At 39.6% G+C, this 13,496-nt stretch overlaps 1 protein-coding gene across 4 annotated transcripts in view; it reads right to left on the reverse strand.

Moving 5' to 3' along the window:
* The window catches only part of FANCM (FA complementation group M), a 72,288-nt gene that overhangs the window by 39,014 nt on the left and 19,778 nt on the right, over positions 1 to 13,496 (reverse strand). For all 4 annotated transcript variants that reach the window (XR_012586599.1, XM_074583605.1, XM_074583604.1 and 1 more), the window contains 4 exons: positions 6,537 to 6,668; positions 5,619 to 5,751; positions 3,641 to 3,769; positions 3,037 to 3,138 (listed from right to left, as the gene is read on the reverse strand). Coding sequence is in view for 3 of the 4 variants with exons in the window: in XM_074583605.1 (XP_074439706.1) it covers positions 3,037 to 3,138; positions 3,641 to 3,769; positions 5,619 to 5,751; positions 6,537 to 6,668 (496 nt within the window). In the remaining variant the exon portion in view is untranslated. The remainder of the gene's footprint in view (positions 1 to 3,036; positions 3,139 to 3,640; positions 3,770 to 5,618; positions 5,752 to 6,536; positions 6,669 to 13,496) is intronic.

Raw genomic sequence — 13,496 nt, forward strand, 5'->3', positions numbered from 1 at the left:
GATATTCTACTGCATGGTTTCAGTAAATTGCAGGTGATATGGGGGGTCACCTGTCAAGCACAGAAACCAGTCCCCAGTGAAGGCCTAGAAATGAAATGGTGAATATGATTCAGTATTTTTAGCTAGAAAACAGATAATTGCAACACTGATATAATGTGTTCTGCATAATTTGCCATCCTGAGCAGACTGACAAACTATATATTTCAGAATAAGTGCAGGCTGGATATATCTTACTTACATGAGTTGATATTATTCTCCTCCACTAGTTTTATTCTGAACAACATTATTCTGTATCTATTTTTAGCATATTCTCATGACTTGAATAGCAATAATGCTCAGTAGTATCTCTCCCTGTATTGTGAAAAAACGTTCTGCTGTTGCCATCACCTCCTTCACCTTATCCAATACCAGACTTAGAAAATTCAATACATTAGCAGCCCATAATCAACCTGATGAGTAATCCAGGTATGGAAGATTAGCTGGGAGAAGCTCATTATGCTCAGCCAACATTTCTTAAGGGCTGCCCAGAATGTTATCGTGCACTTACCTGAATTGCTGGTAAGTGATTCATGCAAAGCAGGGGCAACAGCTACGTGGCCAGGAAACTCAAACTTAACCTGCTTGATCACTAGTTAGAAACGGTTCTGAGTTTGCACAGGCAACTTGGCATCACTCCCACACTTCTCATTTGAGGTTGCACTTCAAACAGAGGAACGAGAGCTAGTCTTGTTCTGATATGGCTAATGACTCGGGTTATAAATACTCTCCTTTTCTGTCTCAAATGTAGGGCTTTTCAAGGAAAATACTTTGCAGAAGTAGTTATCCATTTTAAAAATTACCCAGGCATGAACACAGTAAATTACGATTCAGAGTAGTTCAGCAACGCGTAATTGGAACAAAGCAGGGTTCAGTTCAGGGGGTTTGTTTGCTTCTGGTTTGTTTTTTTGTTTTGTTTTGTTTTTTCCTAGAGATACTAGGGAAATAATGATTTAGGCTTTTATTTCAGAGCCTTCTGATGGAGCAAAGATACGTGTGATTATGTTTGGAATCTTAACAAGTACTCAAGTTTTTGTTGACAGACTCATGACAAATTCTTGTCTGGAGGAGGGAGAAATGAGGACACGAGCGCGTAGTCCATTCGGAGTCCAAAACCAGAATGTAGGGTGTAGCTACTTGTGTGCGTGTGGATTTAGAGTTTACTTGCAAGAAACAGGAAGGAAGGGTAGAAATACAGGTTTTAGGTTATTACTCAAAAGGTATCATCAGAGATGCTAAGACACAGTGAATAATAAGACAAATAAATAAATTCACAGTGTCTCACTGTTTGTGTCAACTGCCGAGTGCAGTTGGGGTGGAGATGCACAAGCTTAGGGAGACACAAGCAGGAGCTTCCTACATTTCCTAAGTTACTAGAATGCCTCCAACTTCGTGATCAGACCATGAATTGTAAAGTGCTTTCTGGCTTTGTGTTATACACAAAGATTTCAGGACTGGTTGTTTGTACTTGCGTTAAATTTAATGACATGCACCTAGAGAACTGTGTTCAGGACACTGCTTTACATTCCCCACGGCCTTGCTTTGCATGTTAGTTACGAGGATAAAGGAGGTTACAGGGACGGGGAGCAAGGAAGGACAGCAAGAAAACCTAACGTACCTAGCTCAAGATATGACTGGATACGCTACCACTGCTCACCAATTGCACTATAAAAGATTATGTATTTCTTCCTGCACAGTTACTGTAATTTTGTAACAGTAGAGACTTACGGTTCATGCCTACTCACTTCTGAGGATCATGCACACAGACACAAAACACAAAATCCAAATATTTGTATATTAATTACCTGTTAGTAATATTAAATAGACATGTCTGACCAACATTGCAAGGAAAAACATATCTGATGGGATTCATATGACAGCAAAATCCATGCTATCAAAAGACGACGGAAGAGTATTAAATAAGAAGCCTAGTTAGGTAACTCCAGTACAGAATACAGAATTTGAAAACAAAAGGCAACAGCTTACAAAGATGTTGTAACAGGAAACAAGACAGAGGCAGGGAGGACAGAAAGAAGTATGAATGGAAAGGGGAAAAAATAAGGAAAAAAAAAGAAGAAAGTAATTTGATTAAATGCATTTGGACGTATAAACTAACAAAAACAGAAATGAGGAAACTTTAAGTGGCTGCTACTTTCTAGTAGGCAATTTAAGTGTATTCTGAGGATCAAACATCTAAGAAAAAAAAATTACCAAAACCAATCAAACAAAAAATCAACAAAAAACAACCCAAAACAAGACAGAAGGGCAGGTCAGAAATTATCAGAACTTCACAAAGCACAAAGATCCAAACAGACAAGGAAAAAAGTGAAGAACTTGCAAAAAAAACCAACCAAACAAACAAAAAATTATTGTTACTCATGTCATCATTCCAAAAGCAACAACTGGATCAAGAAGCTGAAAATTCCTAAAACCAGAGACATCAGAATGATTGTGAATACTTTGCTTCATAATCTCATGCTACTGTATGACATATTTTTGTTCTCCCTTTCAGTCAAGACAAAAAAGAATGAGAGACAGATGTATGTAACTGAAGGTTTTAAACTTCAAATCGATGCCTCAGAATCTGTCATTCTTGGCCAACAGGCTGGATATCAGAACTTTTATCCTTAAGCTCCATAAATATCTAACTTTGCAGGAGGTAATGGTAGCACTGCACTGAGAGATGGTTTCCAGCACAAACCCTGTGCCTATGAAAATCACAAGACATAGCAGCACTGGAATGAGTTTACCGTCACTATTTTACTAAGCTGCTAGAACAGGTTGTATCAAATTAATAATGTTAACTTATAGAATGTTTCTTCTTAAAGAAACATTATGGTATAGTTCTTCTAAAGAGGACTTTTCCACACAGAAGATAGAGAAACATACAAAACAATAAAGAACTTGAACAAATTCGGAAATAAATCGATAGGAAATTACTTGTTTTCATCCACAGGTTCAACTGTTCAGATACTCTTTCTTTGAGTTTTTGGTACTTACCAGAAGATCCCTTTTTCCAGGATTTGAAGTGTCCTATTACAATTTCCTCCAATTTCCTTAATTTTGGATGGCTGTAGATAAAATCCTTTTTATTTTCAAACACTGAAAAGGAAATAAAGCAATTAAAGATGTAAGCAAACCTGCAACAAGTAGGAAGGTTTAGTGAACTTCATTTCCTCTCATTATAATTCTTTGAGTCAGACATACAAACTCCTGACACTAGTTCTAATTGCATTCACATAAACAAACTAGTAAACTACTTAGGGAAGCACATTTGCTAAACACAGTTTTTGAGAAAGTGTTGTTACTTTCACGCTGTAAAATATATAAAGTCAAACAGTAATATTTTAACCTTTTTTTTTTTTAAATCAAAAACTTCAAACATAGAAACCTTGTTTGAAAGTAGCTAAAACCACTGAGAGAATACAGACAGGCAGACAGATAGATAAATAAATAAGAGTCTGGGGAAAACAATCTGGAATAAAGAATATTAGCCGAGCATATCACAACAAAGAGCTTCCAGCATCTACAAACTATGTAGAGCTATCTACTGTTTCATTTAAACAGAATGTAAACATTTTGTCTTTAAAAGGGAAATACTGACCTGTTTTACTCTTGTAAACATTTCCATTCGTTGAAGGCAGCAATGGGTCTGAAAACATGTCTGTAAGCTGCTGATATAGCTTCATGAAGTCCTCATTACGACCAAGTTCATTCTTTGTACGGGTTAACCCTTTGTAAAAAGTTGAAATATCTTAGTATTTAATCTCTGGAGTGAATATAATATTTGCCGCCCAAAAGACAAGCTTTCTCAGAAGTAGCAAGCTCCTTTCAAGAGCTGAAAGACACGTTTGCTTTAGAAAATGTAATAAACATTGTTTGGCATCAATGTTTTTCAGGGAAAATGCCACTGTAGAATTTAAACACGAAAACATGAATTACATATGTATAAACAGAAGCCTGTTCCTGTGGGTAAACGAAAAGTTTTACATCAACCATTTAGCACTAGAAAAGGCATCCAATCCAGAAACATTGAAGGTGGTGAGACACTGGAACAGGTTGCCCAGAGTGTCATGGCTGCCCCACCCCTGGAGGTGTTCAAGGCTAGGCTGGATGGGGCTCTGAGCAACCTGGGCTAGTGGGAGGTGTCCCTCTAGACCAGGTTCCCACCTCTAGTGGGAGGTGACCCTCTAGGGGGTTTGAGTGAGACGATTCCAACCCAAACCATTCCATGATTCTATCAGTGCTGACAGTTACTCACAGAGAAAGGAACCTAGACAAAAAAGCTAGAATTAGCAAGTTTCTTGAATGATTTTATATCAATGTTGAAAACAATTTTGTTCTACTCAAACCAGAAATCAAACTTAGTAGAATTGGTACAAAAGACCTATTTATTAAGACTACTTTCCATCATCCATCTTTCAGACAGCCTGACTAGATGATCATTGTAGGACCCTTCCAGATGAAAGATTCTATTCTATTCAAATATTCTGTTCTATTCAATAGCAGGCAGGGATTTAAGGAATCTGAGAAACTAGGAAATACATTAAATGCTCTTGGGTGCCTAGGTCTAACAGCAGCACTATACTATCAGAAATGTAAACATCTGCATGTGTGAAAGGAATAAATTGCAAAAATGTCAAAAGCATAAAATTAATAAGAAATTATTAGCATATATATACTATAAAAATATATTCTACAGATATTCTATAATATGAAGCAAGCACTGTATGCTTTTGGTTCAGACGTAGGACAAGGCAGTGTCATTTGAATTAAGCAGTGCTGTAGGCGAAGTAGCTTTTGTAAATTACCACATTACACAGCGAAGTGTAAACCAAAATGAAGCAAGAAGCCTGAGAGGCACACCGTGGGGTAATCAGAACCACTGGAACCTTCCCCTCCCACATCCCATGTTTAGAACACTTGCTGTTGGACTGACACCACCAAGTGGAAATTTTCCCCCACAAAAAAGATGTCAGTACCAAACCAGGTCTTACTGATAGCAATGATGACCCAATGGGTCCAAAAATGAATGGGGAGAGTTGCAAAAGACTCACAATGGTCAGTGAGGGAATTTGGAAAATAAACTGAGGCCAGAACAGAAAACAGCTTTCCATTTTGCTTAGCAAGGATGGAAGATGTTACACAGCTAGGATAGAAATTCTAGTGTGATGTGTCCAAATCTGTAATCTTCTGGCAAAGGCACTTCAAACTCATGCATACAGGAGGTTTGCCTTAGAGGGAGGAATTTCTTTACAAGACCAAACAATTTCTTAGTTTAAGCTGTTTAATGGTTATTCTCCGTCTCTCCAGAGATATTACTGTCACTTACTCTGAGTTCTGTTTGTGCCTCATTCTTTTTGGAACTGCTGCCATATAAACACGTTTGCTTTCCCAAATATACTGTATCTTTAACATTGTGCCAATGTATTTCCAATAGGGATGAAAGGGAAGAAAATACCAATTGCATTTGCGACTCATCCGTTATATATGCTGTTTGTGCAAACTTAGACATACAGATGAGGTACATTAAATGAGAAGGAGCGGAGACAAAAGGAAGGATGTTTCTGAAGACATTTCACCTTTTGATCCATCCATAATTCCAAAAAGGTAGATAAATAATGACCGTAATCCCATTTGCAGCAGCAGCTCATAACCATGATATAAACTGATACAAAGTGCAAAATCTCCTTCAATTATGCCTTGATGCATTCCCTGTAAAACAAAACAGAGTCATCATTAAATCAGGAAGTTGATAAGCAGTAAGAATCACACTGCAATTCTTATGACAAAAGTAAGATTGACATCTGAGAAACCGAGCCAAAGCACAAATACCACACCACCAGCTATCTATCAAAACCGTCAGGAAACAGGTTACACAGTTCTTAATGATCAATGAAAGCAATCTTTTTCCACCTTCAAAACAATCTCCAAAACACCTGTATTATCTTCCAAGATTTGCTCATTACTTTCTGATGCAGCGACACTCAAAATCTGACAGCTGAACCATCCAGCAGTATTTGGCAAAGTTTCTGGCACATCTACCCAGGCTACAAAATTTAAGGCAGGAAAGTTGGCTTGCCTGCTGTGAAGTGTATTGCCCAATGGTCTTCAGGGTACATGTCTCTCTTATTTGTTTGGTTTTTGTTTTGTTAGGTAATATTCTTCTTTAAGTTTGCAAAATTGGAACGCTCCATGAAAATTTACAGAAAAATAGGAGCAGTGATGTAGTTTTGAGGGGAAAGTGTAAATTTGGCAGTCAGTAATTACAATCTTAAATTCTCAAAATAATTTCAGTTTGGAAACAGAGTTCTTAATCTTTTCCTTAATTTTCCTATATTAGCATTAAGAAACGTGGAGCAAGTGGGCATATTTTATTCCAAGGCTAAAACCAGAATGTTACAAAGGAAACTTAACTTAAAATGTGTCAGGAGGCTTTGTACACTATGGAGTATTAATATTTATTCACTACTTTAATAACATGAAATAAACACATTTACCACACATTGTGAAGATGGGTTTTTTCTGTATTGATCTCTTGCTAGAATTATCTGGTACTTTGTAAGGCTGGGAATGTCCCGCCTTGCTAAAACTCCTATTTTAATCAGGCGTCCAGCAAATGTTTCTAGCACCTGCAACAAAACACAGAAGTATACAAGAGATGTGAAGGTTTGTATATTTAGCCCTTTAAAGTAGTTTTATTTTTATAAAACTTACACAACAGAACACAAGAAGCTCGCTTATTTTATTTGAAACATGGAATTTTTCAGAACAGACTGTACTGATTCTAGGAATCAATAATTTGTTACTGTGCCAGACGACAACCTGGTGCTCTGCTTCAGTGTAAGGTTCTCCACTATCAGGATGTTTCTAGGCTATTTTTCAAAATATTTTCTAAGATGAGCAGAATTTTTACAAGTTGGTTCCCTGAGGATTTGTGCCCTTCATCCTTCTGCCCCCAGGATAAGCCCATATCCATCAAACTGAGGGGTGGAAACACACACTGTGCTTTTGTAATGGCACAAGTACTGACTGAGCAGACAGGATGTGAAATGGGAGAGGTAACCAGCTACTGAACTCACACCACAGCTCCCTCTCTTACTGGTAACCCTGACTTCAACAGTGTTTCAGCCTCAGGAAAACTTGCATTCATCTCTGAGAAGTGTAAATTACGGCAGGCGGAGGCCAGCCAACAGGTGAGAAGGTTGTGTGCAGAAGGAATATAGTCGGGAGACACGAGCAGAGAGGAACGAGCGCCCAGCAGATGGGCCCGGCACAGCAGCGTGCCCTATTTCCTTCGGAAGCCACGCCAAAAGACAACTTGTTTTTATACATCACATGTACCTGATTTCCACATCGGTGAAACAAGGGAACTGACCTGCACTAATTCATCTTAATCTTGTTTTTCCTCTTTGTTTCTTAGCCTCAGGTGGTCAGGATTTTTTTCATAGACTTAGTTTTGCATGAGCGCTAACTCTGTAATAATTGGAATAATCAGATTTGTTCTACAAAAATTACTTACAATCTGTTGGCCCGCTTGGCTAATAGCGCCAAAAACATCTCTAGTGAGCAATAACAAGCTGCTCCAAAGGTAGTCTCTACTTAGTTTGACATCAGCTAGTTCCTGATGGCTGCTTACACGCATACAGTGTTTCCCGAGTCTTCTGGGCATTTTCCCACCAGTTGAACTGGGCTGCGCTAGAGAAGGCTAGAACATAACAGATGCCTAAGCCCTTTGCTGCTCTTCTTTCAGCCCACTGAAAAGCAAGTCCAACAGAACCAATAAAAACAGCTCTAACTTTCAGGCCTCAAACAATACTGATCTGTCTTCAGCTTGTGAAGACAAAATCAAGAAAAGAAAGTCAACTGTAAGAGTGCAACGCATGTTTATACACTAAGTAACAGCACCCCATTTGTCTTCTTCACACATTTAGTGTATGCTGGGTTTTTAGAGCCTGTTAGGATGGATAAATATTACTAACAGCCACACTCTCCTCATACCCTGTCAATGCAGTGGCAGCCTAGTTTAACTCCTCTCTGCTGCTTTGATTATTTTTATAGTTTGGTACTTCTTTAGCTTCTTACTCTGTGTACAGTGCCGACATGGCACCAAGTGGCAAATCCTGAGAAAAGGGGTGGGAATAATTGCCATCATCAACTACAGCGGCATTAATCCCCCAAAGAATCAAACATGCAAAGAGAACTTTGGAAGGGTGAATGAGCACTTGTGAAAGCACCAGTCAAACTGAAGAAACAATGTGCTGGGGAATTTCCACACCACCTGCTCCGTGCCTGCAGGTCTTTCAAAAACAGCGAGCTGGAGTCAGCAGGCTAAGCAGATTATAACAGATAAAGGCTGCTGAGAAATAATAGAAACAAAGGCTAAATTCTGAATGCTCTGGTGCATCTTGGGCTGCTCCTCTTCCCTACTCCGGGCTTCAGGCTGGGACAGCAGGTCTCAGGTGGCTTGTTGCTTTTGCTCAGCAGAGCCCAGCTCGGACTGCTGGCTCCCAGCCAGAGGCAATCGGGCAATGCCTGCAGGAGCACTGGGAGGCTCTGGGCACGGCTCCAAAGGCAGGACGGTGCTGTGGAGCACTGCCCGCTCTCCTCCACAGCTCCCAGGAGATTTGCTGTCAGACCCAACACCAACCTGTGCCCAATAGCCCCAGGCACCACCGAGCCCTGTCTTCAGCTTTGACCATATCTACAGGGAGCCTGGGCCATGGAAAAGCACAGCACCGTCCAGAGATGCCATCCTGGAGCATGCCTGCTAATTAAGACTAATGCACTAATTAGATCAAATAAACCACTAACAACAAGCAAACACCAATTCACCAATTGGAAAATACAATCTTGCTAGGAATCTCCAGAGGAAAGGCGGGGGAGGGGGGGAGTAAATCAAGTTATCTTTTTCTTAAAATACAGTCAAAAAACATTCACCAAGCCACTTGGAAGTCTAAATGCACAAGAAATTAATTTCTCATATTTGGTTTAGTTTTAAGAATTTAAAATTCAAAACTTTGTCATTTACCAAACAGTTTGTTGTTGTTACGTTGTTTTTAAAACTGGCCTGCATCTGACAAGCCACGCTACGAGGACAGAGACAGGAATGTCTGTGCCAGCTTATAAAATAAAGGTATTAAAAAAAAAAAGAAAAGAAAATGTTGACCATGCAAGGGTAACTCAGTGCTTTTTATTTTAATGGGATATCACTGAAATAGCATTTTACCCTCCCATCAAACAGTCGGACATGAGGACACCTGAAATGCTGAAGATCAAGCTTAAGGTATGTCTCTAGTAGTGGAAACGGAGTCAGTCTCTGAACACAAATATGATTCTCCAGAATTGAAATTAATGTTTTAATTAAAAAGTAATGCCCACAAATGTATAATATTTCAGCACTGGTTTATTATTTCCTATACTTGTTGCATGGCTTTTTTAGAAAAGGAATTACCATTAAATATACTTTTATGTTTCATCCCTTGACCTAGTTTATAATATGTAAGAAAATTATATTGTCACTGTTTGCTCTATGTACACCTCTGTCTGATTTAATCATCCTCTGCAAAACAACCCAAGGAAGACTATTATGAAAGACAGCGGGATCCAGTCACCTGGAGCTTCAAAACTAATAAGGAACAGTAAACATAACCTACTTAGAAGAGATACAGAAACAAGCACTACTCAGAGCTATTACATTTACCTTGCCTCCATACCTTTATTTTTAATTAAAAAGATAATACTTCTGGAAAGTCTCCTCAATCTTTCCAAAACATTTAAGTATTATGTTACCCATTTGAAAACAGAACTGTAGAATTAATTTAAATTAATTGCTTACTAGGACTTGTGGCTTTTTCTAGCTCATTAAATTGAGTTCAAAAAGCCAACAGATTGATTACCAATATATAAAAGACAACTGGTAAAGTTATTCCATACTGCACTAAACTCGCGAAGAATATAAGGTTTTGCTGAACAAAGTATCTTCCCCAGCAAAATCACGCTGCTTTTTGAAGCTTGTACCTGAGGTTAGTGTAGGACCTGCCGTTTGGAGCTACGACATTTAGCTGAGGACTACCATGTGTAGTACGGGCAGAACTGGCAAGGCAAAGAACTGTTACTCTTTCAGCTACACCTCACTAAAACCTGCTGTTAATCTGTTTTCTCTTGGCACAATAAAAAACAAAGGCTCTAAACAAACGACCTAGCCTAATTATTTTACTGCAGATTTGCAAGCATTCTTTACCAAAGAAAACCAAGAAATCTCCCAAGCATAAATAACAGTTTGTATTGCATTTCTGTCAGAGCAGAGAAGGAGGGGGTTGAGAGAAACCAGCCACTAAGTAGACCATACGTTCACAAAACAAAGACGTCAAGTCCACTTCTAGCCCCAGGAAAGGTGAACTGCAGAAGCTCTCCACAGCGCTCCCAGCCTCCATGGACGCACCTGACCAGCTTTATATACTCACACTGCACTTCAATGGAGCTGCCCCTTCCCTTCATCTCCTTCCCCTGCCCTCCCAACTCTCCCAGCTCCAGCATCTTCAATGCACAATAAGCCACAGACCCCTTCCAGATGTGCTGGGGCAGACACAGAATCGGTGTGCAATAAAATGAGACTACGTTGTGTGCTGGTGAGGTAACATCACACCTACAGCTGTGCGGGAACGTTAATGTGCCCCACTGGTCTGCCTTAACCAGGGACCACTAAAACCAGGAGTAGGGCAGCAACACAGGCAGCTCCAGAACACAAATACAGGTTTCAGATGCAGCTGTGCATCACACAGACATCATGCTGCTCCTGTCCAGATGTTCAAATTTTCAACAAAGGGAGCGAAGGAAAGGGGAAAGAAGAGACTTCTTCCAGGCTTTAGCCCCACCACCCATAGCTGGAAACGCAGCTCAAAAGGTGTATTTATCACAAGTCTTCATGATAGAATTACGATCATACTGTCCTGGGGGAGAACAAACCAGTTTTGCAGTAAGCCATGAAATCAACCAAGGCCTAGTTCTAGAGCATTCAATGCCTTGTTGTAGGACTGAAACTAGAAGGGTTTGGGTTTGTGCTGCCTTGAGAGGCGTCAGTATGGTAACCTAATATTCCTGAAAGCAACTTCCAGGAGGAAGCCACAGGAGCAAAACATGTTTAGTCTCTGCCAACCATAACCCCAGGGTGAGTGAGAGAGTCTCGAGACTACCAAAGAAGAAAGTACCCGTGGTTGCAGAGCCCAGTGGTGACCAGAGAACAGCCAGCCCCACCGCTGTAGCAGCACATCCCACGGATCACCTTGGGCAGCTTACACATACCCTTTCACCAACTGCAAAGAAACTTTTTGGGCACACAGAGTACATAAAGTTCACGTATAGAGTGAGAACAGTTTATTGTAACGTTTGATGAAGCCTCTCAAATCACAGTATACTACATCAAAGAAGGGAGGGAGGACAATTATTAACATAAAAAAAAAAGTGGATTTATGACAGAGAAGGCAACCAAGAAAGGCATTTGGAGCTACGACTAGTGCTCAGTTTTAGTTATTCTCCCTGTAAAGCTCTGGAGTCACGACAAAGAAACAAACTCTAAACATGAGGGAGAAAAGTGCTATTTTGTGTAAGCTTTCTACTGACATTTTCTTACCTTCCCAATGATGAAAATAAAGGAACAGGGACACAGCAGGGTACAGTGTTTTTAAGCTGACCTTATAATTCTCCAAAACCAATACCAATCAACCTAGTAATGATCTTGGCGCCTCAAAGTTTTGTTGTCAAGTTTATATTAACTCATTCAGACACTTCCCAGTCTTCCCACTCTCCAGAGATCTGTTACCCATTGAACATACACCAGTCTTCCCTGGAAGCTGGTATTCACCAGAAAGATACAATAGTTTGTCCTCTTCCAACATCTTGATTTTCTCCTATTATAACATTTTTTATTTCTTAAAAGTTACAAAAAAAGATGGCCTACAGTTTTTACTTTTCAATTAATTTCACTGAGAACATTTTTACTCTTACTCAGGAAGTCGTAAGAAAGAAGTGCCTTTTCTTTATCAATCTGCCATTCAGTAAATGTCAGCACTTTGCCACGAGACAGAAAGAAGCATCCTATGGAGGATGTTTCATATCCTCAATTTGCAAGGCTGAATATTTTTCTTTTATATTTAGAGATATAACCTGCCAGGAAAGCATCAAGAATGCAGCACTACCAAAACTACTTTCTTTCAAGAGTGACTATTTATTAGCCAGCAGTTGCACACAAAATTAACAAGTTGTAGGGTGGAAAAAAAACCCACAAATACAGCAAAAATCAGCTTTGTTCAACTCCAGTAACAATCAGCTACTCTACTAGTCTGAGCTGATAGCAGCATCTAGACACAGACCACAATACACCTTCAGTACTCCATCAAATGTAGCCCTTTGTACGTAATTACTAAGGGCATCATAAACCAAAACCAAACCAAATACACATGCAGTAATCTGTGCAGGTGAATATTTAAAACAGGATCTTAAACTCCTAGCAGTCTCTTCTCACAGGTAGCCAGTCAATACTCTTGGCATTTCTCACAAATAGAGAAATTTGGCTCTAAACAGAAATAATTTCATTTAAGCATTTATTCTCATAATTAAGGCTTGAACAAAAGAGTTGGGATCATTTTTTGTGAGACAGCATCAGAATTATTTGTTCAGGATAGGCAGAGGAAGAGCCTCTACCCATTGCCTCAAAAAGTCAGCTCTTCTCAAGAATAATGGTTTCCTGGAAGAAATCTCCAAGATCCAGGATGCCCTCACTGGGTAGCAATAATCCAACTTCCAAAATTACATGGAAAATTCCTTACAAAACTGCAGTCAGTGTTCGCACTGCACTAAAACATAACTTAAGACACTACCTGTGTCATGGATTGATTCACATTGTGCCTAACTTCAAGGTACCTACCCCACAGCAATGTAGCTGCTCCACGAATAACGTTCAACAGTACCTTTGTGAGGAAAATCTGATAACTGCCAAAAAAATACAGTCCACTTCAGCACATTTTCAATGAATCTTGTGATTCTGTACACTAGGTAGTTGGCCATGAAATCAAATCATCAGACAACCAAACATTTAAGCAAGCATCATTTCCAGCATTCATCAAGAAATTGCCTTCTCAGTGAATTTCAGATCAGAGTCTGTGATGCTGCCCATAACTAAGAGGCCAAACATCCTCCCAATGGAACTATCTGCCTCACTGCAACCAGTGAATTCCGCTTTTCCGTAAAAAACTAACCAACCAACCAAACAACCCACATGCTAAATTCATTAGGAAAGAACTGTTCTCTCAGGACATCCCCACTGGCAGTTGTTCGTCCATTTGCAAATTCTCCAAGAAACAACAGTCCTTGGCTGGTCAGCTTTGGCTGACAGAAGGAACACTTTGTAGGAACAGCAGGATTTCAGGCTGTGGTATCAGAATTACACGGTCAGGACCTGC

This window comes from Larus michahellis, chromosome 4, assembly GCF_964199755.1.
Source record: "Larus michahellis chromosome 4, bLarMic1.1, whole genome shotgun sequence".
NCBI classification, from domain to species: Eukaryota; Metazoa; Chordata; class Aves; order Charadriiformes; family Laridae; genus Larus; species Larus michahellis.